Genomic DNA, 24,411 nt, shown 5'->3' with positions numbered 1-24,411 from the left:
ATCCTTACTGAAATGCAGACTTGTACCCCAATTGTGTTGAGTGATTCGAAGAAAGCAGTTAGGATTTTACGTGCCTCTGCCTAGGAGTGACACGTTCCCGAGAGCAGAGAGCAAACAGGTTGACAAGGCTGGGAGCCCCAAACTCTGGGGGTCTTTCCCCAGAGTCCCTCTGTTTCTGCTAGCCCTCATATTTCAGGTTTGTCAGAGGCCCTGGCTTCTGTTCTTCACACCCAGCCATGCTCAGCTGCCCCACCCAGCCTGGGCTGTGGGCAGTGGGGACTGGTGAGGCTATTTTAAGTCCAGCTCTTGGCTTGCCTTACACCTAACTGCTACTGGCCACCTGCCGCCGCCTGTCAGGCCTGGAATGCTGATTGGCAGTTGGGTGGGGCGGGGGCTGGGGGCAGACTGTTATAAAGCTGGGGCACCCTGGAGTCACCTGCCCCTGTCTACAGGCCCCCAGTCCCCACCTCTACCACTATGTCTACCCACCGCCTTGTGATGGTTCGGCACGGTGAGAGCACCTGGAACCAGGAGAACCGCTTCTGTGGTTGGTTCGATGCAGAGCTGAGCGAGAAGGGGACTGAGGAGGCCAAGAGGGGGGCCCAGGCCATCAAGGACGCAAAGATGGAATTTGACATCTGCTACACATCGGTGCTGAAGCGGGCCATACGCACCCTCTGGACCATCCTGGATGGGACGGACCAGATGTGGCTGCCCGTGGTGCGTACCTGGCGCCTCAACGAGCGGCACTATGGGGGTCTCACTGGCCTCAACAAGGCAGAGACGGCTGCTAAACACGGGGAGGAGCAGGTGAAGATCTGGAGGCGCTCCTTTGACATCCCACCACCCCCCATGGATGAGAAGCACCCCTACTACAAGTCCATCAGCAAGGTGAGGTGCTGGGATGTGGGAGGGCAAAGGGAAGGCCTGGGGACCAGGGCTTCAGGGATGGAAGCCGGGTTGAGGCGGGGGTGCCCACTTGGGGAGTGAACAACATGGATGCCCCCAGGAGCGTCGGTATGCAGGCCTGAAAGCTGGGGAACTGCCCACTTGTGAGAGCCTCAAGGACACCATTGCACGGGCCCTGCCCTTCTGGAATGATGAGATCGTCCCTCAGATCAAGGCTGGCAAGAGAGTGCTCATTGCAGCCCACGGCAACAGCCTACGGGGAATCGTCAAGCATCTGGAAGGTGAGGCCCATCCTCACATGCGGAATGGGCAGAGGCGGGTGGGATGAACCAATCAGCCCCCAACTGCTCTTTTCATAGAAGGGACAGTCGCTTCATTGAGGCAGCTTTGTAGACATCAGCATCAGGGTAGGGTTTTTTAATTGTGAACTCCAGTTCACAGCCAGGAGGGTTGAGAAACCTTCTCTGTTAAAAAAAAAAAAAAAATTCTCTGTGTACTGGGACACCATGTAACATGAATCTCCTTCTGAAGATTCTGGGTGAAAATGTCTGCCCCCAGACTCAGGGCCCAGGCCCTGTACAGGGGTACACTGCTGGCCTGGGTTCCTGAACTCCAGCCCTAGATGAGAAGGGGGTAAGGCCCAGGGGCTGGCATCCTGCTGGACACCGACTCCTGAAAAGACAGGGCCATCTGGTTCTAAATCCGTTTGCTCAGTGAACTTGGTCAAGTCATATTACTGGTAACCAAGGGCAAGGTCCTGCCCACACCCACTCCAAGCAAAAGATTAGTCAAAAGAAGGGAACAGGGTGTGGAGAACACTAGAGACCTTAGGTTTGTAACTTGGCTTTCATTAAAAGAGAACACCACCTTCCAGCATGACAGGCCCCTTCATGGACACCCCAACTGCCTTTCTGATGCTGAGTCCACACAGGTGCCTCACATTTGGTGCCGAGCCTAGCGGATGGACAGACCACCTGCCTTCCCTCCTGGGACTTCCTGCAGCCTGGTCTAGGAGAAATGAATGCAGAGGCAAAGCTGATTGGGGTCTTGCACTGACCAGAGCTTAACAGAGTGGGGTGACAGGAATACTAAAGGTCGAGCTGCTATTCCAGGCCATGGACTGGAGGCCAGCAGGCTTGGGTTTCCTCGGAAATCTCTCCTTTACACCTGGCAGGACCTCCCATCTGCCGTGGCCATAAGCAGCCCTTTTCGCTGTCCCTCCCCCTTCTCAGCACACTGGTGCTCCTTTGCTTAGAATGTCCAGAAACTGTAACTCTCTAGAAACCAAATGGTTAATGTTTTCCCTGATCCCAAACATCCAGAGTCTGGCCAGAGTTCACGCTGGGCCAAGGGGGCTGATGGCATTGCCCCAGATCAAGACGGCTTGGGGTGGAGTGAGGTCCCTGGTTCGCCACAGCTATTTCTGTAGGCTGCTGTCTCAGTGCTGCCTTGACCTTCTCCAGGCATACTCCTGTGGCCTTGCTGTCAGGGGTGGGAGGATTGCTGCCTGGCTGACAGCACTGTGGCCTATAAAGGTCACCAAACCTGCTAAATGCATGAGCAGGTGGCTAGCTGGTTGACAGGCTGGGAGGGGCTAAGGACCCTATTCCTCTGGTCTAGGGATGTCAGACCAGGTCATCATGGAGCTGAACCTGCCCACGGGGATCCCCATTGTGTACGAGCTGGACCAGGCGCTGAAGCCCACCAAGCCCATGCGCTTCCTGGGGGACGAGGAGACTGTGCGCAAGGCCATGGAAGCTGTGGCTGCCCAGGGAAAGGCTAAGTGAAGGGCGGGTGCTGGCAATAAAGGTACCTCCTTCAACAGCGTCGAGTTCAGCATGGCCCCAGACGTCCGGCAGGTGGCTTGGCTGAAGCCCACCCCCTACCTCAGCACTCATTCAGGGCTAGTTCCACAGGTCTGCAGCCTGGGATGCCACAAGCACAGCCCCAGGCCCGTGCTGCCTGCCCAACCCATCCCCATCGGTGGTGGCCAAGAGACTCCCTATCCCTGGCTATCAAGTGGCTCCTGACAACTCACCATGTAATCCCTGAAGCTGGAGAGCCACTTGGTAGCCTTGCTCTAAATTAAGAGTGCCCGAGGTCACCTAAGGGGTATTCAAATGATGCAGCCCGCCCCGTGGTGAGCCAGCACTGCAGCCGGGACACCACTTTCTTCTCACTGGTTGTCCTCTACTGTCTTTGCAGCCCCAGGGTGGGAAGGGCAAGATGGTACCCTGGGCCCTACCCTATGAGTGTCCCCTTGTCCAGGTAAGCCCACAGGTGGCGTTAAAGCTGGCAATACATGATTCATGGAGCTCCCATGGCTGGGTTGAGCCTTGGAGTTTGTCTTGGGAAATCGGGACATGGTGGGACCTGCCTGCAGCTCAGCCTAAGTAGACAGAAGTGCCATCTGCAGCCAGGCAGGTGAGGAGCACTGGGATTGGCCACCAGCCCCATTATGTGGGGCTGGCAAGCCTCCTCAGCACATCCTTTGCCCCACGCTGCTTCTGTCCGGCACTAGCAAGAGGAGCTGCAATTCCCCAGACACGGTGGTGCAGGTGCCTCGCTCCATGCACACAGGGACATGGGCTGTCCTGGGTGAGGGGAAGTTCCCTATGGCAGGGATCAGAGTGGTCCTCGGCCCCTCCCAGAGAACTGAAATGCAAGAGGCTGACTTCAGTCACATGTAGATCTTTATGCCTCTTCCAGGTGGCTAATGGTCGGTCAGAGGTCACAGGGTGTACACATGAGGGCTACAATAGGTTGGATCAGAGCTAGCGCCTGTGTGGGGCAGGTGTGACTCCAAAAGCAGATGTGGGTGGGCTGGGGCAGAAATAAGCAAAGACAGCAGGAACAGGCCACCATGGTTACTTTTCCTGAACCTCTCAGGCACACTGGCGCCAGGAGACAAGACTGAGCCACATGGAAGGAAATGCAGTGTCTCTTGATCTTTTCATCTCCTTCTTCACATAGTCAGATGGGGGCTTGGTTGTCCAGTCTCCACTGCCCACAGCCCAGGCAGAGGGACAAAGAAATGGGGAGGACAGAGTAGGATCCAGAAAGACTGGTCAAAATTGTCATGACCCACTCTGACTTTGGTCATAAACTAAGTTCACTGTTCCCAATGATCACTGCCATTCTAGTTATAGACATCATCCCTTGGAGCCAAGAGGAATAGGAAAAAAAGGCAAATCCAAGAGGCCTCAAGGTGCCCCTGCTCAGAGCGCCGCCCCCCCCACCCCCCCGCCACCTGGCAGTGCCATACTCTGGGGCAGAGGTTACTGAGGACTGGCTCTGGGCAGGCCCTGGCTCAGTGTCTTCTGTGGAGGGTTAAGGGCCAGGCTGGTTGGGTTGAGTTTGGGAAGTTCTGGTAGCACGTTTGGAGATCACCAGGTTATTGCTGCATTTGGGGTAAGAGGCCAAGCCACCCAAGCCAGAGAGAGCCAGAGGGCTTGTCCTCATCAGTAGACACCATTCCTGGAAAAGTGCCATACACAACCCTCACCCGACCTCTTCCAGCAAGAAGGAAATCACACCTGGGCGGGGAAGGGAAGGACAGCCCTTGGCGTCAGCCAGCAGTCGAGGGTCCTTACTCAATAAGCTCCACATAGTTGGCAGGAAACATGCCAAAGTGGCCATCTGGCCCATAGCCACGCCACCAGCCTTCGTCAATCACCTCAATGCCGGTGATGAGGTTCTCAGGGTCAAAGGAGATCTCGGTCTCGTCGGCTGCAAAGAAGGGGAGCCCAGATGCTGTGCTGAGAGCTTGGGGGCCCTGGCTACCAGCCTGTCCTGATGCTGCCCCTGCGGCCAGTCCCCAAGGACACACCTTCCCCCACGGTCTGGCTCGGGGCCACCGTCCCAGTGAAAGGCTAGAGTACAGCACTTCCACACGCCAGCCTGCTTCCCGAAGCCTCCACCCAGGGCCAGTGGGAGGGGTACGAGCATCCAGGCCTGACCCACTCCTCTGGTCATACTTCTCGCTCCAGAACAAGGTGGGCAACCGGGATTCGTACCAGTGGACAGCAAGCTGCTGCTCAGAGCATGTGGGGAGGCCTGAGTTGTGCAGGACACCCACCCATTCTTCCTTCTCACCCTCCTGTTTTTATTTCCGACACCTCCTAGGGCTATTTCCTTGAGGGGACCCCCAAATCCTGCCTCCTGATCTTGAGCCCTGTGGTCTGAGGTGGTTGGACAGCACATTACCTGCCTGGTAGTCATACAGGGCCCGGGCACAGAGCCCTTTCCCACTCAGCCCAGGGTAGTGGTCAATGGGCTCAGAGCTGGCATCTTGCTGCTGCACCTGCCCATGGACGGGAAAGAAGAAGCGAAGTCTGAGGTCTTGATTACCCCAGATTCAACCCTGCTTGTGACCAGGGCTCACCGCAGACTTGTGGGGAGGGCACGTGGGACAGGGCCTCCTCCAGAACTAAGCAAGATAATTCACAGGTAATGAGTCATGGAAGTTAGGTGTCCCATGATGGGAGAGCCAAGGAGTGCATTTCTGGGTATGTGGCCCCTGCACAGATCTGCCCTGCTGCAGAGAACCCACCATTGGAGGCTCCTCATAGAAAGTGTCCTGCTCTGGGGGCTCCTCATACACAGCCTCTTCTTCCACCTGCACCGAACATGGAGGGATGCTGGGCACCGGCTCCTCGCGGAGATCTGTGTGAGGGGACACAGCTCACTCTGACCCAGGGGAGGGGAGGGGACAGCCCACGTCTCCCTTCCACCCTCAGCTCCCCATGGGGCAGCCAACAGCCTTGCCTGCCCTGGGCCTTGAGGTGGCATGAGCTGATTCTCTGCTGATGGGGGTATCTGGTTGAGTGAGTTGCTTCTGCAGGAAGGGGCTCCTCAGCTTGCCTACAAACCAATGGTAAACATGTAAGACATGACACAGCTGGAAAGGAGGAAGAAGCAAGTACTCACTGCCTTTTCTGTGCGCTGTATTGCTCAGAGGGGGCACCTGTTCTGAGACAGTGAGCATCACACAGGGAGTGAATGGGGACCTGCACAGCTATAGGGATACTACCAAGCATGCACACATCGTATATGTGTATCATGGGCCTTGTGCAGTGTTTGAGAGCTGGCCAGCAGTGTAGTCTGATACAGCCTTTGAGGCCCAGAGAGATGACTGATCCAGGCCCCTGAGGCCCAGGTAACAGCCCAGCACGGGAGGAGTGCCACGTGTACAGGGCCAGGACTGGTAAGTATTCTTTCCAGAGCCATGCATGGCCCCTCCTGTCCCACCAAGTCTCTGGAGGAAGAGGTTAAGAGCAGGAAGGTGGCACTTGGGTCCCCGGCTCGCATCCCAAAAGCTAGCCACACGAGCACAGGCTCTCCTTACTCATTCCTTTCATGTTCTGTACATCTGTCACTAATTCAGGCTGGCCTGTACTGGGACCCCAGACCCCTTCAGCCATCCCCTGCTTCTCAGCTGGACCAAGGGAAGTCTCACCTGGCTGGGGGCTGGAGATGGATGTGGTAGACATGGCCCTCTCCTTCTGCTTGAAAATCTCCCGCGGGTGTGCTGGCTGTGGACAAACAAGCTCCTAGAGGAGTGCACATGGACCCAGTAGTGAATGGGGCCCAGGAGTCCATCAGCCTGCCTGGCTCCCTGCAGCTGTGCAGAGGGGTCAGGAAGCAACACCCCAAAATTGAGGAGCTCACAGGTCTTTTCCAGGACCACAGGAGACCCACATCGGGCCAAACTTCTGCCCTCAGCCTCCTCTCCAGTGCCAGCTCTGAGACACCACATGTCCTATGTTCAAATCTGCCCAGGCCCCTGCAGGACCCTTGGAGGAAGCCCGTCCCTTGGGCCCGTAGGGCAAGATGCGTGCATCTGGAGGAATCCATATGCCTATCATCGCTCCCAGGAGGCAGCCTGCACACCTGTCCTGGATAAGCGTCCACGTGTTACTTTGTTCTCTCAAGGTGGGAGCACCCAAGACTCACCTGCTCCTCTCTGTTCCTTGAAACCACCTCATGCTGTTCATACTTCCTGCTGGGAGGGGCAGAGGGAAGAGCTGCAGCTTGGCCTCAGCACACTCCTTACCTGCTTCTGGGGGACACACCTAGGGAGAAGGAGAGACAGCCCCTCCCGGTAGGTGCCAGCCCCCACCTCACCTCTGGAGGCCAGCCTCGCCTCCCTGCTCCTGATAGCGCTGCTCCCGGAGGGCAGCCTCACGCAGCTCCCGCTCCCGGCGCTCCTGCTCCAGCTGCTGCCGCTCCTCCTCCGCGCGCCTCTTCTCTTCTAGCCTGCGGTTCTCCTCCTCCTTCTGCAGGGAGAGTCGCACCCACCTGTCCCACTCAGCCTCTGCACTGCCAGCAACATGGACCTGCCCTCTCACCCCTGTCGTATTCAGGCAGGCTGCACAGGCTGTGGTCAAACGTGGGCTCTAAAGCAACACCCACTAGCTATGTTACTTAACACCTCTAACCCTTAGTTCAACCATTTGCAAATGGGTGCTAAAAGGGTTATTTATTCAAATCCCTTATTGAACAAATATCAGTGAACTTATCATAAGAAAACCTGAGATGTAGCAGCTCATGTTTGGTGCACAGACAATGCTTCATAAATCCCAGCTCTCATCATTTTCCCCTGGGCAGCACTTACCTCTGCTTTGGCCCAGAAGCTGTCTTTGCCAACCCTTTTGATCTCCGACACAGCATTGGTCTTCTGGTACACTGAGCCCTGAGAGGGACAGAGAATTCTCTACAGGGCCACTGACAGGAGCACAGAACGGCTAAGAACTGCTGCGAAGGCCGTGGCAGAAGCAGTGGCGCTCGGTCCAGGGCCTCTTAAGGAGGCCTGAAACAAAAACAGCCTGAAAGGCCCTGGAACCTGCAAGTGGGTATGCTCAGCCCCAGAGAAAACTGAAGTTGTCTCTGGTTACACCAGACCCTTGTGCACAGAAGCCAAGGCAGGGAAGGCCCCTGGGCCTGCCTGAGAATCCTGGAAGCTGAGCTGTGCTGAGGCAAACTCTGGATAGAGGTCCCCTCAGACAGCTAACTGCAATGCAGTGCCCACAGAATACCCAAGAACCTCAGCTGTGTGTTGGGAGACTCAGCTCCACACCAAGCACCAGGCCATAAGCCCAGAGGTGTCTGGCCACAACTCAAGAGAGGCTTGTCCTGTACACCAGCAGGAGTTTCTCCAAAGCAACCACTGTCCAGGGCCACACAGGATACTCTGGTGCCATGGCCTGGAGGGTGGATGGAATTTCTCTGCAGAGAACCCCTGACCACACAGATGCAGCATAAGAGGCTCCAACACCACCGCACAGGGTGAAAGGCCATTCCTCTTGCACACTGGTGCCTGCCTCAAGGAGGCAATTCCTGCTCCTGTCAGGCACATAGGCACCTCAATCAGGCTCCAGGACCAAAAGCCAGACAGGTAGCAGCCCAGTCCCTTTGGGAATAAAGCAGTGAATGTGGGTCCAATCAGTCTGAAGTTAGGGATTGCACACTCCTGTCCAGGTGCCCTCAGGCCCACACAGCACTCACCACTGGGGCCTGGGGGCCCGTGTCCTGGAAGCGGCTACTCTCCTTGTGGAATGTGTAGTTAGCACCTGAGGCCCTGGCCACCTTTTGCATGATGCACTCGGGCTCCACATCCTCCTCGGCCCTGGCATTGATGGTCACATGGGCCCCCTGCAGCAGGAGCAGGACTTGATGAAAAAAAGGCATCGCGGCCCCCGGAGAGGACAGGCTTCACACCTCAGTCTGCACAGCACAGTGGCTGCATGGGGCTCAGGGTCAGGAGGCCTGCTCTCACCAAGGCCTCAGGAAAGCCAGCTGAGGGAAACCTACTGTTCTTGTCCCAGCTTTCGTGGAAGGTCCATGCCCTCCACAGTGTGGCCTGTTCAGCGGTGCTACATGACAGCCCTGGCATTAAAGAGCTTCTTTCTAGAGAATGAAAACTAACCTTAAAAGGCACCTGGAAACAAGCACATTTTCTGCAAACAGCAAGTTACTATTTCTCCATGAGAAATGAGAACTATGACCTTACTGGTACTAAATACCAATTAGCTTGGGACCCTCTCTTTTACCTCCTAGATGGAGAAACTGAGGTTCATCTGAAGAAATGTTGGCAGAACCAGAAAACAAAGTCCTGCATCTCCTTGCCAGTAACCAAAGAAATGCAAAGAGTAAGCTAACAAGTAACAACAAATACTTTTTGATCACAACGCTTTTGAAATGAAACAAAGTTCCATTATATGATGACTAAAGTAAATATATGCAGAAATGGACTGGAAAAAAGCAGCATTAAAGGGAAAATGCACATTGAGGTTATGGACATAAGCAACTGTCCTCCTCCAGATCCTGAAAGTACTGCTGAAAATTTGTACTCATAAAACAAGTGGAACCCAAGGCTTAGCCCTGCCATAAGACCAGCTCCATCATGGCCTCCTTGTGGTCCTTTGTCCCCAGTGAGACCAGCTTGCAGGGGCTCTGGCTACATCCTGGGCAAGAGAGGAGCAGCCTCAGATGTAAGGCACACTTCCAACTCTGGATGTGATTCCTGCTAACTCACCCCCTGGAACCTGGGCATCTGGTGAATGTTGGGAGGCCCCGTACGGAGCAGCCCTCACCTTCAAGAAGCTGGCGATTGTGCTGACGTGGTTGGCGCATGCTCCCTTCCGCACGTCATTCACGCCCTCACCGGTCTGCAACACAGCACATTCCTTGGTGTGACCCAGGTCTCCCTGCAAAGTCACTACCCACCCCAGGGACTCAGTAGTTTCCCTGTGTTCCAGGAAAGAGAAAACTGCAACCCTAAAGCAGAAGACAAGGTGAGACCCCAAACCTCTGAGTCAGGGGGAGTCTTAGAGAAGGACGATCCCCTGCTTCCACTGTGGTAAGTTTCCTTAGAATTCCGCAGTCCCCACCCAGGGGAGCCATTTCATTAGAGTCCCTGTCCTATACTCCCAGAGCCCTCCTAGCCCTTATCCAGGCCCTCTGTTCCCTCAGTATGACTACACTGAAAGGGACAAGGACAAGAGTTGCCTGTAATCCATTTTACAGGAGTAATTCTGGGCCAGGACAGTGAAGTCTGCACAAGTAAGGCCCCAGGTGCCCTTTGGGCCACACTGAATGAACCCACTATTCTATTCAAATCACCAGATTCAAGCTGTTGGGAAGTCAAGTTTTCCCCCGCTCCAGTCACAAAAGGCAAAGAAGGAAATAAGAAAAGGGAGTTTTTCTGGATAACATCTAGATGAGAACTTGGAAGCCCTTAAGTTCCACGTACCCAGTTGATGAGGACAAACTTGGGCAGGCCGGAGTTGGGGTCCTTGACCCTGCAGAAGGCGTACATCACCTTCCCACTGTTGAGCTCCTCCACCATCTCCTCCAGGCCCCCCTCTGCAGCAGTCACAAGGAGAGTCAGAGGTTGCCCAGGCATCCCACGCTCACCCTGGCACCTAGTCACCAGGAAAGGAAACTCAAGCTGCTTCTAACCCAGGGTTCTCAGTCCTATCTGAAACAGAATCAGATTCCTAGGCCTACCCCCACCAAGCTGACTTATGAGAACTGGACGGAACCCAGTTCCGTCTCCTGCATTTGTGAAAAGCACCTCAAGTGATTTTTAAGCTACACTAGTCTAAAAATCACTCCTCCTGCAAACCCACAGGTAATTCTGGAAGTAAAAATGTCATTTCTGCTGCAAACCAGGCAGGCACCAGACCTCCAATGGAGGAGCTCTGAAATAGTTTTACCACAGCCTGAACTCCACTAACCGCCCTGGAATAGCAGGGCCTGCTGTGAGTCACCCTGTGAGTCACTTACATGTCTGCTCAGACTCCAGGGCCACCCAGAGGCTCCTGAGCAGATGTTAACTGCCCACAGCCATACAGGGGCTCAGCTCTTAGACTCCCAGAGTAGGGACAAGGGAGTGATGGGAAAATAGGAATGAATGACCCTATGCCACTCTCCCCGACACTTAGGCTGTAAGCCCCAGCATCTACTGGAGTCCTGGATTCTTCTCAGGTACCCCAAACATTCCCAGGTTGTAAGAAGGTGCTGGATCAGGTATTTTATCTACTGGGCTCCACAGAACCTGGGGCAGTCCTGCGGCCCTGCTCTGGGCACCCACAGCAGAGCCTGTGAATATCACTGAGCATGGTGGCGTGAAAACTGAACTCCGCAACTCTCAGTTCCCTATGACATCACAGTGCACCTGATACCACCGTCAGCGGCAGTCCTTCTAGAAAGACGACCACCAAGAAGAACTGCTCATGGAAGAGGTTTTCTACCAACAAGTTACTAGAATCATTCATGCAGCAAGCAGAGAACATGCCAGTGAGCATGCACTGAATAATGAAGCTATGTCACTCAGGTCAGGTGAGCTGGCCTTGAGAATGGAGGAGTCAAGGGTATGAGGTAGGGCATCTACAGTTTATACTCCTCTGCCCAGCACTGGCCAAGAGCCTGTTCTTCCCAAGACTTTCTATCACCCTGTATTTGAATAGCATTCTTCCAGGTCATCCCATCCCAGCTGACCATATACACTGATGTGACCTCTCCCAGGTGAGGGTATGCCCAGCAGATATTCAGTCCATGAGAAAGAGGGCAGAAGGAAGGATGTGTCTGCACCTTCTCTTCCTCCACCAACACCCAGCTCTGTGGGACTTGTCATCCTGTCTCGGCTACAGCCCGGGGATAAGGACAGAGCACAGGCCAGGCCTTGGGCTGTCTGCAAGCTAGAGGGCAGGCCTATCGCCCATCTCAGCTCTTCCCAATTATGACACAGAGAACACTGCTGCCTTGCACCTCCAGGCAGAGACAGCCAAGGAGTAGGTATTTTCACTTAGAAACATCTGAAACCCAAAGCAAGCCAGAAGGAGCTGTGGGCGCCGTGGGCTCCACACTGCTGGGGGAAAGCCTCTGTCCTGCCTGGCTGGCTGCAGTCACTCAGATCAGGGGAGCAGGAAATTCCTCAACATTGACACTGATGTGGGGTAGGCTCATCATTAGCCAGGGAAGGTGTCACTGGTCATGTCACATGCAGGGAATACCTCTGCACCCTGAATGTCCTTCCTCCTGCTGTGATGGCATCAATGCCGGCAGAGATACAGCACTGATGTCACAACTCTCCCTGCCACCCCTCCAACTCCTGATGCTCCTGTAGCCCATCTACTTCCTCATTTGACCATACTCACCCCCAGTGCCAGCCACACGGATGTCATTGCTGTTTCCTTCGTAAGTAAAGAGGGCCCTGAAACAAAACACAAACAGGCTCATAACCAGTGCCCCGGTAACCTTGTGCCCTCACTGAACCCACCAAAGCTTCAAGCTGCACCCCAAGAGCTCAGCCTGACAGTAACAAGTGGGCTGACATTAAGACCCACTCTGAGGCAGGATCTCAGTAGGCTGCTGGGGCTCCCAGAGCTGAGCCTTCTCATCTGGAACTGGCCCAACTTACCAGAGCGGCTTGTCGTGAGGACCAAATCTATGGAGATGGGAAGTGTGCGTCTACTTTGCAGAAGAATAGGCTGTGAAATTTTATGGCAACGTTCTACACATTTATGTGTGAAACATTTACCTGGCTACCATGTATGTCAATGGTGGTGATTTACTCATTAAGTCGTATCTATCACGATCCCATGGACTGTAGCTTGCCAGGTTTCTCTGTCCATGGGATTTTCCAGGCAAGAATACTGGAGTGGGGTGCCATTTCCTTCTCCAGGGATATTCTTGACCCAGGAATTGAAACTGGGTCTCCTGCACTGCAGACAGGTTCTCTACTGACTGAGCTATGAGGGAAGCCCACGTATGTCCATATGAACAAGCAAAAGATACTTGCATATTCCTGAAACCAGAGCACACCAAGGAGAAGTAGGAAAGAGAAATATGTGCATTTTTAATAACCAATGCCCTTGTGCATGTTTGCAGTCTTCTGGAAAGTCTGAAAGGTTGGTGGAGCAGGTCTGTCTGGGCTTGAGACTCTTCCAGCAAACGCAGAATTTTATAGGTTGCATCTGGTGTCAGAAACCATAGAGGCCATAACTCAGCATGAAGTCAGTTTCCTCACAAGACAGGCTCCTATGGGCAAGTACTATAACCTAACAGAGCATCACGTCTCCACAGGTGACCCTGGGTCATACCTTTCCTTCTATAAGACTATTCATAAGAACACTGGCTAAGATTTGGGCTTATAAATCTATGCCCTAAAGTGTTGAGAAGTATGGTAAATTGTATTAAATCTGGGCCATGGAAGGTCCTTTGACCAGAACAAAGGTTAGTCAAAGAGAACATTCTAGAAGAGACAGCATCCATGCAGCCCACATAAAGCGCAGCCATCAGCATGAACTCTGCAGAAGCTCAGATCCAGAGAGTGCTGGCAGACCCCAAGGTGAAGGCGATAATCCATGGGACAGTAAGTCAAAGGCAAACCCAGTCTGGTGTGTCATCTCCCCATCCTCCAGAGCACAGGCTGCTAAGGTGTGCCAGACAGAAACTGCAGGGTCAACAGTCTGAGAGGAACCAAATCAAGTTCCACTCAGCTTTCCAAGGGCCTAGAAAACACCACTAGAGCTGCCTAAGCCAAGTCAGAAGAAATTATACCCAGGTCCAAAGATCTGGTAGACATCCAGAATCTGGTGGCCAGAGTCCTGACCAGCCTTCCTCCTGGAGCAAAGAAGCCCATTCCTCTTGAAGGCCACAAACCCCGGCTGCAGAAGGCAGGCACACTGGACAAGCACCAAGAAACAGAGACTGCTGCTCAAGCTTAGCTTTTCCAAGAAGAGATCCAGAAGCTAACAAGAGCCACACCCCATGCCTACCATCTACCCCTCTGACTTCATTCCCCTTTATTCTAGGCTCCAGCCTAAGCCACCTTCTTGAATGTTCCCAGTTCAGAAGTTCACCCAAAATTCAATCAAACAACCCTTCTTCCAAATCAACATTAAAAAAAAAAAAGATGTGTTAGCTTGTGCAGGCACACAGCACAAGGAGCATGGGGGCACTAAGTACCTTATAATTCAATCACTTTCAAAAATAGTCTGAAAACCTGTTACTTGCTAGTGATGGAATGCAGCTATGACTAATCCTTAATAGGACCTAACCACAGAACTTACTAATGGGAGACAAAACACACACACAAACACATCACACGAACATATTGTCAGGTAGTGAAGTGGGTATAGGAAGTTAGCAAACATGCCACAACCCAGGGGAAAAATCTGGTTTCCTCAGGAGAAAGACCCAGTATAGACAGTTGATGTTATGTCTGCTCCCTACCCTACCTCGCTTCAGGGCCTGTTCCAATGCACCCACTCTGAATGTGAAATTTTATGCTGGAGACCATTTCTTCCTTCTCTGCCATTTTTTCTGCACTCCTCTCAGTATCCCTACACCTGGGACAGAGATGGGGCCCACCTACCCTTTCTGGTGAAGAGAAAAGGTGACAAGAAAATCAATGAGGATGCCTAGTGTGTGTCTGAGGCAGTCAACCAGGGAGATGGGAATATTTGAACAAAGGGACAGGAATCCAGAAAGGCCTCTCCAAAAAGGCAATACTAGAGCTTGAGAAATAAAGTTTGGGGAGCCCCCTTGGATGACGGAGAAAGGCGCTCCAGGCAGAGGAAGCAGAAAGAACAAGGGTTGTGAGGAACACCAGCTTGCAAGTTTAACGAAGAGAAAGAAGGCTGCTGCTGCTAAGACACTTCAGTCGTGGCCGACTCTGTGCGACCCCACAGACGGCAGCCCACCAGGCTCCCCTGTCCTGGGATTCTCCAGGCAAGAACACTGGAGTGGGATGCATTTCCTTCTCCAATGCATGAAAGTGAAAAGTGCAAGTGAAGTTGCTCAGTCGTGCCCGACTCTTAGCTACCCAATGGACTGCAGCCTACCAGGCTCCTCTGTCCATGGGATTTTCCAGGCAAGAGTACTGGAGTGGGTTGCCATTGCCTTCTCGAAAGAAGGCTAGAGTTGTGGTAAACAGGTAGGGCAGTTAGGAGCCAGGTCATGCAGGGCCTGTCAGCCATGGCAAAGACTCCAAGCTCTATCTATGCAACAGGAAGCCACTGCAGAGTTTAAGCAGGGAAGTGACATGGTCAGATATTTTTTTAGCAGGTCTGTACCTGCAGACCTGACCACACTGACTTAGCGCCAGAAATTCTGCAGACCCAGGAAGCATTCGGAAGCTCTTCCCTAAAATGCCTGGGAGTGAAGGAAAGGATAGGCACTAGTGTTCTCAATATCCCAACAGTACACTGTACAAAAGCCACTGGGCTGGGCACCAGGGAAAGCAGAGATGAGAAAGCAGTAGCACTTGACAAGTGGAGAAAGCCACAGTTGTTCAGCCTCGCCCAGAGAGCCCTTTCCCAGACAAAGGAATAAGGCTCCTCAAAGCTGGTCACCTTACTTCTTTATACTCAGCATATTTCTTAGAACTATAAATGCTCAAAACTGGTCTGTGAATGCAATTTAAGACATATGGAAAGTAACAGAATTACTATGCATACAACAACCCTTGTTGCAGGACAGAACAAGGGTCTATGTGTGGGCTACCCTGGGCTCTGCCAGAGATTTCAGATTCAGACCTTCAGTACTATAAAGGCCCTATTACCGACATTCCAGCAAAGGATGTCACTGGAGGTGGAGGGAAGATGGGACCTTTTTCCAAACACACAACCAGCATCTTCCTTTCATTCATTTCCCCATAGTTCACGCATATGAAGTAGTACTCTTCTTGATGAAAGGAAGGTTCTTAAAATCCCTGGAGAACCAAGGACCTAAACCCCCCCGATCTCTGTTTGACGCCCCCAAAGCAAGGCTCCCATTCCCAGTCTGGCTGCTAGACCACCCTCGGAGTCCCACTGCTGAACAAAACATTCGGAATGAAGGCAGATGTCGCTTCCGCTTTCTCAAGGAGGGCTGAGAGGGCTTCCTCAAAGTGCCCCATTGTCCACGGAAGTCCCCGAGCAGGAAAGGAGAACCTGGCGAAGCCATCAAGCACAGCAAGGCCCAGGATCCAACGAGGCCCGCGGGCCGAGACCGGTGGCTAGCGGAGTGGAAGGGCTGGGGACCTAGCGGGCCCCACTCGGGTTTAAGCTGCACAAGCAGCGGGCACGGGGTGACGGAGGTGGGAACCTAATCTCGCGGGGTGTGGCGCAGGTGCGCGGCAGTCAGCATTCCGCGCGCCGTGGCTCCCCGGCCCCGGCCCGCTCCCGGCCCGCTCCCGGCCCGCCTCGTCGCCCACCAGTCGGTCGAGGACTTCTCGTTGACCACTCTCTCGTAGGCCTCCAGCAGCGCCGGCCCATTGCGGCTCAGGTTCACAGCCATAGCCAACACCTCAGTCTCCGCGACACTATCGCCGCCGCCGCCTCCGCCGCTTCCCTGACCTCCGCGCAAGGCAGCCCAAGGCCCCGCCCGGCGGCCGGAAGCCCCGCCCCGACGGCCGGAAGCGGAAAAGGGGCCGGCGGGACCCAGGGTGAGCGGGCGAGTGCTGGCAGGGCGTTTGTTGGGCTGCGGGCGGGTTGGAAGCCCTTGTGGTGTCGAGGTATGTAGATAGCTGTATGTAGCGATGGAGGGAAGGTGTGGTCTTCTGCTTGTCCCCGTGCTCTGTCCTGCCGAGCCAAGGCACGCTGAGTCTGGCCGAAGGATACTACCCAGCCCCTTATTAGTTACACTCGTGGAGCACTTTCTTACTATTATCACAGTTAAAAGCACTTGTTAGAGGATCCCGTGACGGGCACGGGGGTCCCTTGATCGTCTGTGTGAACTCTGAATAGAAGTTTTATCTAAGAATGAAGCATACGTGAAAATTAATTAGCAGAAGAATAAAAATGAACGCTAAAGTGATGGCCACACTGCTACAAAGAAAGAAAGTGAAGTCGCTCAGTCGTGTCCGACTCTTTGCGACCCCATGGACTGTAGCCTACCAGGGCTCCTCCGTCGATGGGATTTTCCAGGCAAGAATACTGGAGGGGGATGCCATTTCTTTCTCCAGGAGATCTTCCTTACCCAGGGATTGAATCCAGGCCTCCCACGTTGTAGGCAGACGCTTCACCATATGAGCCACCCGGGATGTCCACAAACCTACCTCAAAGTGCAGTTGTGTTTCTCAGACCTCACCTGCATTTTCTAGAGAGGTCAAGGATGGGTTAAGGAAGGGAGGATGAGAACCTGCCCAGTGCTGGTCCTGTTACCCAGCCAAACTTGGGTCCACTTGTCTGTTGGTCCCAGTGCAGTAGAGCCAGTCTACTAACATGAGGTTGTGGTGGGAAAAGTGCAGCAGTTACTACTGTAGGCACCAAGCAAGGAGTCCAGACCACCCACTGGCTTTCAGAAGGTTTTTAAGCATAGGGTGAGTGAGGGGGGTTGTGGGGTTCAACATCAGCTTGTGAACATTCTTCTGATTGGCTGGTGGTGAGGTAATCAATCAGCAGCATCAGCCTTCTGGTTCCAAACAGTCTGAGGTCTACCTGCCAATGAGCAGCATGCAGTCAACTTCTTCCACCTGGTAGAGGTTTCAGTATCTATAAAAAAAAAAAGTAGCTCAAGAATATAGCTCAAAATATTATCTATGGCCCTTAAAAGGAACTAATGATCCTTGACTTTATTTAGTAATGAAACATTATTTCACCTTGTTTGACTTTTCCTTTGTTTCTGCATTGTCTCACTTCTCTGCTTAAATTTATTCTTTGAAACTCAGGGAAGGCCTAGGAGGCTAAAGTTTTTCTACAGACAAGAGGCACACAGAGTACCTGGTGGTGGTGGTGGCGTGTCTATCCCAGGGAGGCCTCCTAGGGTCCTGCTATTATTTTTCCTATTCTTTCCAGGCCCTAGCTGACTGATGGAAGGAGCTCCCCATGCGTCAATCTGCACCTGACTGTGACTGACCTATCTGGAGGGAAACAGACACATGCCTGGCCTATAGCAGCTCACAGCTTCCTTCTCACCTTAGAGAACTCTCATTTCCCTAAAATTCATATCCACAGTCCCATAGCCCATTAGAATTCCGTGTTTGAAATTCAGTCGTTCAGTTTTCAGAAAATATCAAGTATATCCTCTGTACTATGTAAACCCTACCACAGGATCCTGAGCAGAATCTGGTAGTCAAATATGTTCATTTTTCTGCAGCAGTGTCTGAGAAATCAGTTAAATGGCTTATAGAAAGACTCTAACAGCCTCATGACAGTTCAGGTCAGATTTTGCTGCTAAATCAATTAATAAGGTGTTGGGGTCTGGACTGCACATTTAAAGACTTGTAAGCCTAATTTGGGGAAATACACTGTTCATTTGTTACACCTATTTTCATTTCTCTTCACATCACTGCTTGTCTTACAGGCAGAAACTCTAACATCTCTCTGATGCGCAGAGCAGTTACCTGGTCCCACCCTGGGGAAACCCTGGGTCCTAGCCAAATACTCCCTCCCTTCAGCAACTCCATCTGCAGCCCTCCTCCCTCCCCGAGTTCACCCTGGATCTTTTCTTCTACAGTGTATGGGTCTCATTCCTTCACTTTGACTTCACCAATGTGTTTGCATCGGAAAAACCAAACTCTTGTAAATAGAGGACTCCCAGATTTCCCAATCTCTAGTCATTTTTTAGCTCAGTAACATCTGTGCTGTCATTTTTTCCTCAGACCCAACCTTCAGGTGACTTCCTGATCCACCACAGTTCAGTTCAGCTCAGTCGTGTTTTTGTCGTGACTCTGTGACCGCGTCGACTGCAGCACACTAGGCCTCCCTGTCCATTACCAACTCTGAGGTTTATTCAAACTCAGGTCCATTGGGTCAGTGATGCCATACAACGATCTCATCCTCTGTCATCCCATTCTCCTCCTGCCTTCAATCTTTCCCAGCATCAGGGTCTTTTTAAGGAGTCAGTTCTTCGCATCAGGTGGCCAAAGTATTGGAGTTGCAGCTTCAACATCAGTCCTTCCAATGAATATTCAGGAATGATTTCTATAGGATGGACTGGTTGGATCTCCTTGCAGTCCAAGGGACTCTCAAGAGTCTTCTCCAACACCACAGTTCAAAAGCACCAATTCTTCAGCGCTCATCTTTCTTCACAGTCCAACTCTCACATCCATACATGACTACTGGAAAAACCATAGCCTTGACTAGACGGACCTTAGTCAGCAAAGTAATGTCTCTGCTTTTGAATATGCTATCTAGGTTAATCATAACTTTTCTTCCAGGGAGTAAGCATCTTTTAATTTCATGGCTACAGTCACCATCTGTAGTGATTTTGGAGCCCCCAAAAATAAAGTCTGACACTTTCCACTGTTGCCCCATCTATTTCCCATGAAGTGATGGGACCGGATGCCATGATCTTCGTTTTCTGAAGGTTGAGCTTTAAGCCAACTTTTTCACTCTCCTCTTTCACTTTCATCAAGACGCTTTTTAGTTCCTCTTCACTTTCTGCCATAAGGGTGGTGTCATCTGCATATCTGAGGTTATCGATATTTCTCCCGGCAATTTTGATTCCAGATTGTGTTTCTTCCAGTCCAGCATTTCTCATGATGTACTCTGCATAGAAGTTAAATAAGCAGGGTGACAATATACAGCCTTGATGTACTCCTTTTCCTATTTGGAACCAGTCTGTTGTTCCATGTCCAGTTCTAACTGTTGCTTCCTGACCTACATACAGATTTCTCAAGAGGCAGGTCAGGTGGTCTGGTATTCCCATCTCTCTCAGAATTTTCCACAGTTCCTTGTGATCCACACAGTCAAAGGCTTTGGCATAGTCAATAAAGCAGAAATAGATGTTTTTCTGGAACTCTTGCTTTTCCATGATCCAGCAGATGTTGGCAATTTGATCTCTGGTTCCTCTGCCTTTTCTAAAACCAGCTTGAACATCAGGGAGTTCACAGTTCACGTACTGCTGAAGCCTGGCTTGGAGAATTTTGAGCATTACTTTACTAGCATGTGAGATGAGTGCAATTGTGCAGTAGTTTGAGCATTCTTTTGCATTGCCTTTCTTTGGGATTGGAATGAAAACTGACCTTTTCCAGTCTTGTGGCCACTGCTGAGTTTTCCAAATTTGCTGGCGTATTGAGTGCAGCACTTTCACGGCATCATCTTTCAGGATTTGAAACAGCTCAACTGGAATTCCATCACCTCCACTAGCTTTGTTCATAGTGATGCTTTCTAAGGCCCATTTGACTTCACATTCCAGGATGTCTGGCTCTAGATGAGTGATCACACCATCGTGATTATCTGGGTCGTGAAGATCTTTCTTTGTACAGTTCTTCTGTGTATTCTTGCCACCTCTTCTTAATATCTTCTGCTTCTGTTAGGTCCAGACCATTTCTGTCCTTTATCGAGCCCATCTTTGCATGAAATGTTCCCTTGGTACCTCTAATTTTCTTGAAGAGATCTCTAGTCTTTCCTATTCTGTTCTTTTCCTCTATTTCTTTGCATTGATTGCTAAAGAAGGCTTTCTTATCTCTTCTTGCTATTCTTTGGAACTCTGCATTCAGATGCTTATATCTTTCCTTTTCTCCTTTGCTTTTCACCTCTCTTCTTTTCACAGCTATTTGTAAGCCCTCCCCAGACAGCCATTTTGCTTTTTTGCATTTCTTTTCCATGGGGATGGTCTTGATCCCTGTCTCCTATACAATGTCACGAACCTCATTCCATAGTTCATCAGGCACTCTATCTATCAGCTCTAGGCCCTTAAATCTATTTCTCACTTCCACTCTATAATCATAAGGGATTTGATTGAGGTCATACCTGAATGGTCTAGCGGTTTTCCTACTTTCTTCAATTTAAGTCTGAATTTGGTAATAAGGATTTCATGATCTGAGTCACAGTCAGCTCCTGGTCTTATTTTAGTTGACTGTATAGAACTTCTCCATCTTTGGCTGCAAAGAATATAATCAATCTGATTTCTGTGTTGACCATCTGGTGATGTCCATGTGTAGAGCCTTCTGTTGTGTTGTTGGAGCGGGTGTTTGCTATGATCGGTGTGTTCTCTTGGCAAAACTCTTATTAGCCTTGGTCCTGCCTCATGTTGTACTCCAAGGCTAAATTTGCCTGTTACTCCAGGTGTTTCTTGACTTCCTACTTTTGCATTCCAGTCCCCTATAATGAAAAGGACATCTTTTTTGGATGTTAGTTCTACAAGGTCTTGTAGGTCTTCATAGAACCATTGAACTTCAGCTTCTTCAGAATTACTGGTTGGGGCATAGACATGGATTACCATGATATTGAATGGTTTGCCTTGGAAACAAATAGAAATCATTCTGTCGTTTTTGAGATTGCATCCAGGTACTGCATTTTGCACTCTTTTGTTGACCATGATGGCTGCTCCGTTTCTTCTAAGGGATTCTTGCCCACAGCAGTAGACATAATGGTCATCTGAATTAAATTCACTCATTCCAGTCCATTTTAGTTCGCTGATTCCTGAAAGGTCAATGTTCTCTCTTGCCGTCTCCTGTTTGACCACTTCCAATTTGGCTTGATTCATGGACTTAACATTCCAGGTTTCTATGCAATAGTGCTCTTTATAGCATCGGACCTTATTTCCACCACAGTCTTTTTAGAATCTCCATAGTTCAGAGGAGTTCAACCCACAGTCTTATTGTTTTTCTTCCTTATTCTTTTTGGCCTCACATGTCCTTGTGTCTCTTCTTTCTCTGGTAATATTGCTATTTAAAGACATCCTTGTTACCAGTTTCCCAAATCCCTCAGGCCTACTAGGGAGCACTTTTAAACAGTTTAGTCAACTTGGGGAGGCCCCACCTTGCCTGAATCAGGTTGTTCAGACAAAAGAGGCAGATAGGTCTCTTTGTTCTGGAAATAGATCAGCTCAGTGTGGTGACCAGGTTTATCCATACTGATGAGGGAAAAGCAGGAGGACCCAGGCTCCACCGAAAGAAGACTATGACTGTGAAGAGGGGTCCCTGGTGTGGGAATGTGGGGGCATTAGGATTCTGTTTTCTGCTTTAGTGTGTGGTAGCCTATTTCAACTTGACAGATCAGGGAGGGCCTTTCAGAGGTAACAGTGGAGCAGAGTAGATATGAGGGCTGGAGGGTGGCAGATGTGGCTATGGAAGATCTTGGTGGAAGTGTTCCAAGAAAAGGGAACAAGAGCTCTGAGGTGAAAGCACAGAGAGAAAGAGAAGGAAGGAGGCATGCGTGCAGGTTGGATCCTACAGGACCTTGTGAGTTAGGGGAAGGAATTCAGGTTTTATTCTTAGGTATGATGGAATCCTTGTGTGCTGTGCTTAGTCACTCAGTGGTGTCAAACTCTGCGACCCCATGGACTATAGCCTGCCAGACACCTCTGTCCATGGGGATTCTCCAGGCAAAAATACTGGAATGAGTTACCATGCCCTCTTCCAGGGGATCTTCCCAACCCAGGGATTGAACCCAGGTCTCCCTCATTGCAGGTAAATTCTTTACTATCTGAGCCACCAGGGAAGTAGGATATTTGTCAAATGTTCCCCTAGCTGCTGTGTGTAGATCCTCTCCATTTTCCTCTCCGTCCTACTCCAGCTTTTCTGGAGTTTCTGTTTCCTTTTGGTCATCTGTCTCTTGTTGGTTGATTGTCCCTTGGTTTGAGAATGTGAGATGTTTCCACAGGTTATCCCTAGAACTCTTCTCTTTTCTTAGCAAATTGGCCCCATCATTCACACAAGCCTCTATACTTTTCTTGCATGTAGATAAACTGAGATCTGCTTTGCTTCTTGAAGCTCTCCTAGTGGGTTTAGGTAACAGATCCAAGGCATGAAAGCAGAGCTCCAAATAGTCAGTGTCCTTTGAACTCTGAGGGCAGTTGACTGTGTCCTGAAAGCATGTGAGCCCAAATGTAGAGGGAATATGCTGGTAAACTCTCTCTGGAGTCCGCTGTCTAGAAGGAATCAACAACAGCAGTGTCCCCCAGTGTTTACATCCATTCAAGCTGACACAACAAAATACCACATACTGGGTGGCTTATGAACACAATTTCTAGAGCCCGAAGTCCAAGATCAGGGCACTGGTAGATTTGGTGTCTAGTGAGAGTCCCCTTCCTGGTTCTGATAGGCAGGAAGTTAGCTGAGAGCAACAGAGAGGTAGACCATTCAGCTACCTGTTCAATAGCCACCTAATCCCACCAAGTAATTTACCAGCCCTACCCCTAATACACCCACTAGTACTGCAAAAATAGTCAGGGGGGCTGTAAAAAGCCCCCACCTGTCGACTGGCAGGACTTTCCCCACTCTACCACATGTACTCACCTCATAGTATCGTGTACTAAAGTAATCTTTGTCAGCCACTGGACTCATTAACTGCTCACAAATATTCCATGAATGTGCTGTGCTTAGTTGCTCAGTCGTGTCTGACTCTTTATGACCCCAGGGACTGTAGCCCACCAGGCTCCTCTGTCCATAGGGATTCTCCAGGCAAGAATACTGGAGTGGGTTGCTATGACTTTCCTCCAGGGGATCTTCCCAACACAGGGGTCGAACCCAGGTCTCCTGCCTTGCAGGCAGATTCTTTACCAGCTGAGCGACCAGGGAAGCCCCTTCCCTGAATATATACATCTAATTATAACAGACTAAATTATAGGAAGAACATGCACAGTAGAGCATCTTGTTATATAACCTGCAGCTATCAATCAGTGACACCCTCCCAATTATGCAAATGACCCTGCCTTAAAAACTGTACTCCAGCCCTCCAGGGCCATTTGCCTCCCTTGCACGGCCCTCCTCTTGAAATGTTCCTTCTGTACTTTTTTTGTGTACACTCAGTTCAGTCGCTCAGTCGTGTCCAACTGTTTACAACCCTATAGACTGCAGCACACCAGGCTTCCCTGTCCATCAACCCCCGGAGCTTGCTCAGACTCACGTCCATCGAGTTGATGATGCCATCCAACCATCTCATTCTCTGTCATCCCCTTCTCCTCCTGCCTCAATCTTTCCCAGCATCAAGGTCTTTTCTAAGGAGTCAGTTCTTCATATCAGGTGGCCAAAATATTGGAGCATCAGCTTCAGCATCAGTTTTTCCAATGAATATTCAGGACTGATTTCCTTTAGGATTGACTGGTTTGATCTCCTTGCTGTCCAAGGGACTCTCAAGAGTCTTCAACACCACAGTTCAACAGCATCAATTCTTCAGCTCTCAGCTTTCTGTCTGACTCTCACATCCATACATGACTACTGGAAAAGCCATAGCTTTGACTATATGGACCTTTGTTGGCAAAGTAATGTTTCTGCTTTTTAATATGCTGAGTTGTCATAGCTTTTATCCAAGGGGCAAACATCTTTTAATTTCATGGCTGCGGACACCATCTGCAGTGTACTCAGTCTTGTCCAACTCTTTGTAATCTGTTCTTTCCTGATTGTTAATAAACTTTCTTGCAACAGGTAAGACCTTAGATTCTTCTTTGCATCCTTACCAAGAACTGAGGCCCATAGGAGGAAGGGTCTCCAAACTCTGCTTCTGCTGACAGTTCATAGTAGTCTTACATGGCAAAAGGGACCAAGAAGCTCTCTGGGGCACCTCTTTTATAAGCACACTAATGCCATTCATGAGGGCTCCACTGCTGTGACCTCATCACCTC

The 24,411-nt window shown here is 50.9% G+C and overlaps 2 protein-coding genes across 7 annotated transcripts; one reads left to right on the top strand and one right to left on the bottom strand.

The window, feature by feature from the left end:
• The first annotated feature begins 438 nt into the window (after nucleotides 1-438).
• PGAM2 (phosphoglycerate mutase 2) lies at nucleotides 439-2,731 on the top strand. The gene is made up of 3 exons (XM_004018189.5): nucleotides 439-891; nucleotides 1,010-1,190; nucleotides 2,530-2,731. The coding sequence occupies exons 1-3, from the start codon at nucleotides 478-480 to the stop codon at nucleotides 2,694-2,696; spliced, it is 762 nt and encodes a 253-aa protein (XP_004018238.2). The 5' UTR covers nucleotides 439-477; the 3' UTR covers nucleotides 2,697-2,731.
• An 853-nt stretch (nucleotides 2,732-3,584) lies between these two features.
• Nucleotides 3,585-16,286, bottom strand: DBNL (drebrin like). Of its 6 annotated transcripts, none has more exons than XM_012099271.4 (13): nucleotides 16,115-16,286; nucleotides 12,072-12,127; nucleotides 10,163-10,275; nucleotides 9,504-9,578; nucleotides 8,416-8,562; nucleotides 7,526-7,603; nucleotides 7,036-7,187; nucleotides 6,865-6,913; nucleotides 6,368-6,461; nucleotides 5,677-5,772; nucleotides 5,462-5,574; nucleotides 5,116-5,212; nucleotides 3,585-4,638 (listed from the first exon to the last, which is right to left on the bottom strand). In XM_012099271.4, exons 1-13 carry the CDS (start codon nucleotides 16,195-16,197, stop codon nucleotides 4,499-4,501), a joined length of 1,293 nt encoding a protein of 430 aa, XP_011954661.2. In that variant the 5' UTR covers nucleotides 16,198-16,286; the 3' UTR covers nucleotides 3,585-4,498. The 6 variants fall into 6 exon arrangements, with proteins under 6 accessions (XP_011954661.2, XP_011954664.2, XP_011954662.2 ...); XM_012099274.4 differs by having other exon boundaries at nucleotides 6,368-6,443; XM_012099272.4 differs by having other exon boundaries at nucleotides 6,865-6,910.
• Nucleotides 16,287-24,411: the final 8,125 nt, after the last annotated feature.

This window comes from Ovis aries, chromosome 19, assembly GCF_016772045.2.
Source record: "Ovis aries strain OAR_USU_Benz2616 breed Rambouillet chromosome 19, ARS-UI_Ramb_v3.0, whole genome shotgun sequence".
NCBI classification, from domain to species: Eukaryota; Metazoa; Chordata; class Mammalia; order Artiodactyla; family Bovidae; genus Ovis; species Ovis aries.
Note: the sequence above shows the minus strand (reverse complement) of the source record. Positions and strands in the feature narration are given on the sequence as shown.

What these genes read in the sequence shown, in the direction of transcription:
- PGAM2 (XM_004018189.5), top strand. Translation starts at nt 478, where the DNA reads ATGTCTACCCACCGCCTTGTGATGGTTCGGCACGGTGAGAGCACCTGG. An exon ending in ACTACAAGTCCATCAGCAAG is followed by an intron (nt 892 to 1,009) that starts GTGAGGTGCTGG and finishes GGATGCCCCCAG; the next exon opens with GAGCGTCGGTATGCAGGCCT. An exon ending in AATCGTCAAGCATCTGGAAG is followed by an intron (nt 1,191 to 2,529) that starts GTGAGGCCCATC and finishes CCTCTGGTCTAG; the next exon opens with GGATGTCAGACCAGGTCATC.
- DBNL (XM_012099271.4), bottom strand. Translation starts at nt 16,197, where the DNA reads ATGGCTGTGAACCTGAGCCGCAATGGGCCGGCGCTGCTGGAGGCCTAC. An exon ending in GAGAAGTCCTCGACCGACTG is followed by an intron (nt 12,128 to 16,114) that starts GTGGGCGACGAG and finishes GTTTTGTTTCAG; the next exon opens with GGCCCTCTTTACTTACGAAG. An exon ending in GGCGAGGCTGGCCTCCAGAG is followed by an intron (nt 6,914 to 7,035) that starts GTGAGGTGGGGG and finishes TGCCCCTCCCAG; the next exon opens with CAGGAAGTATGAACAGCATG.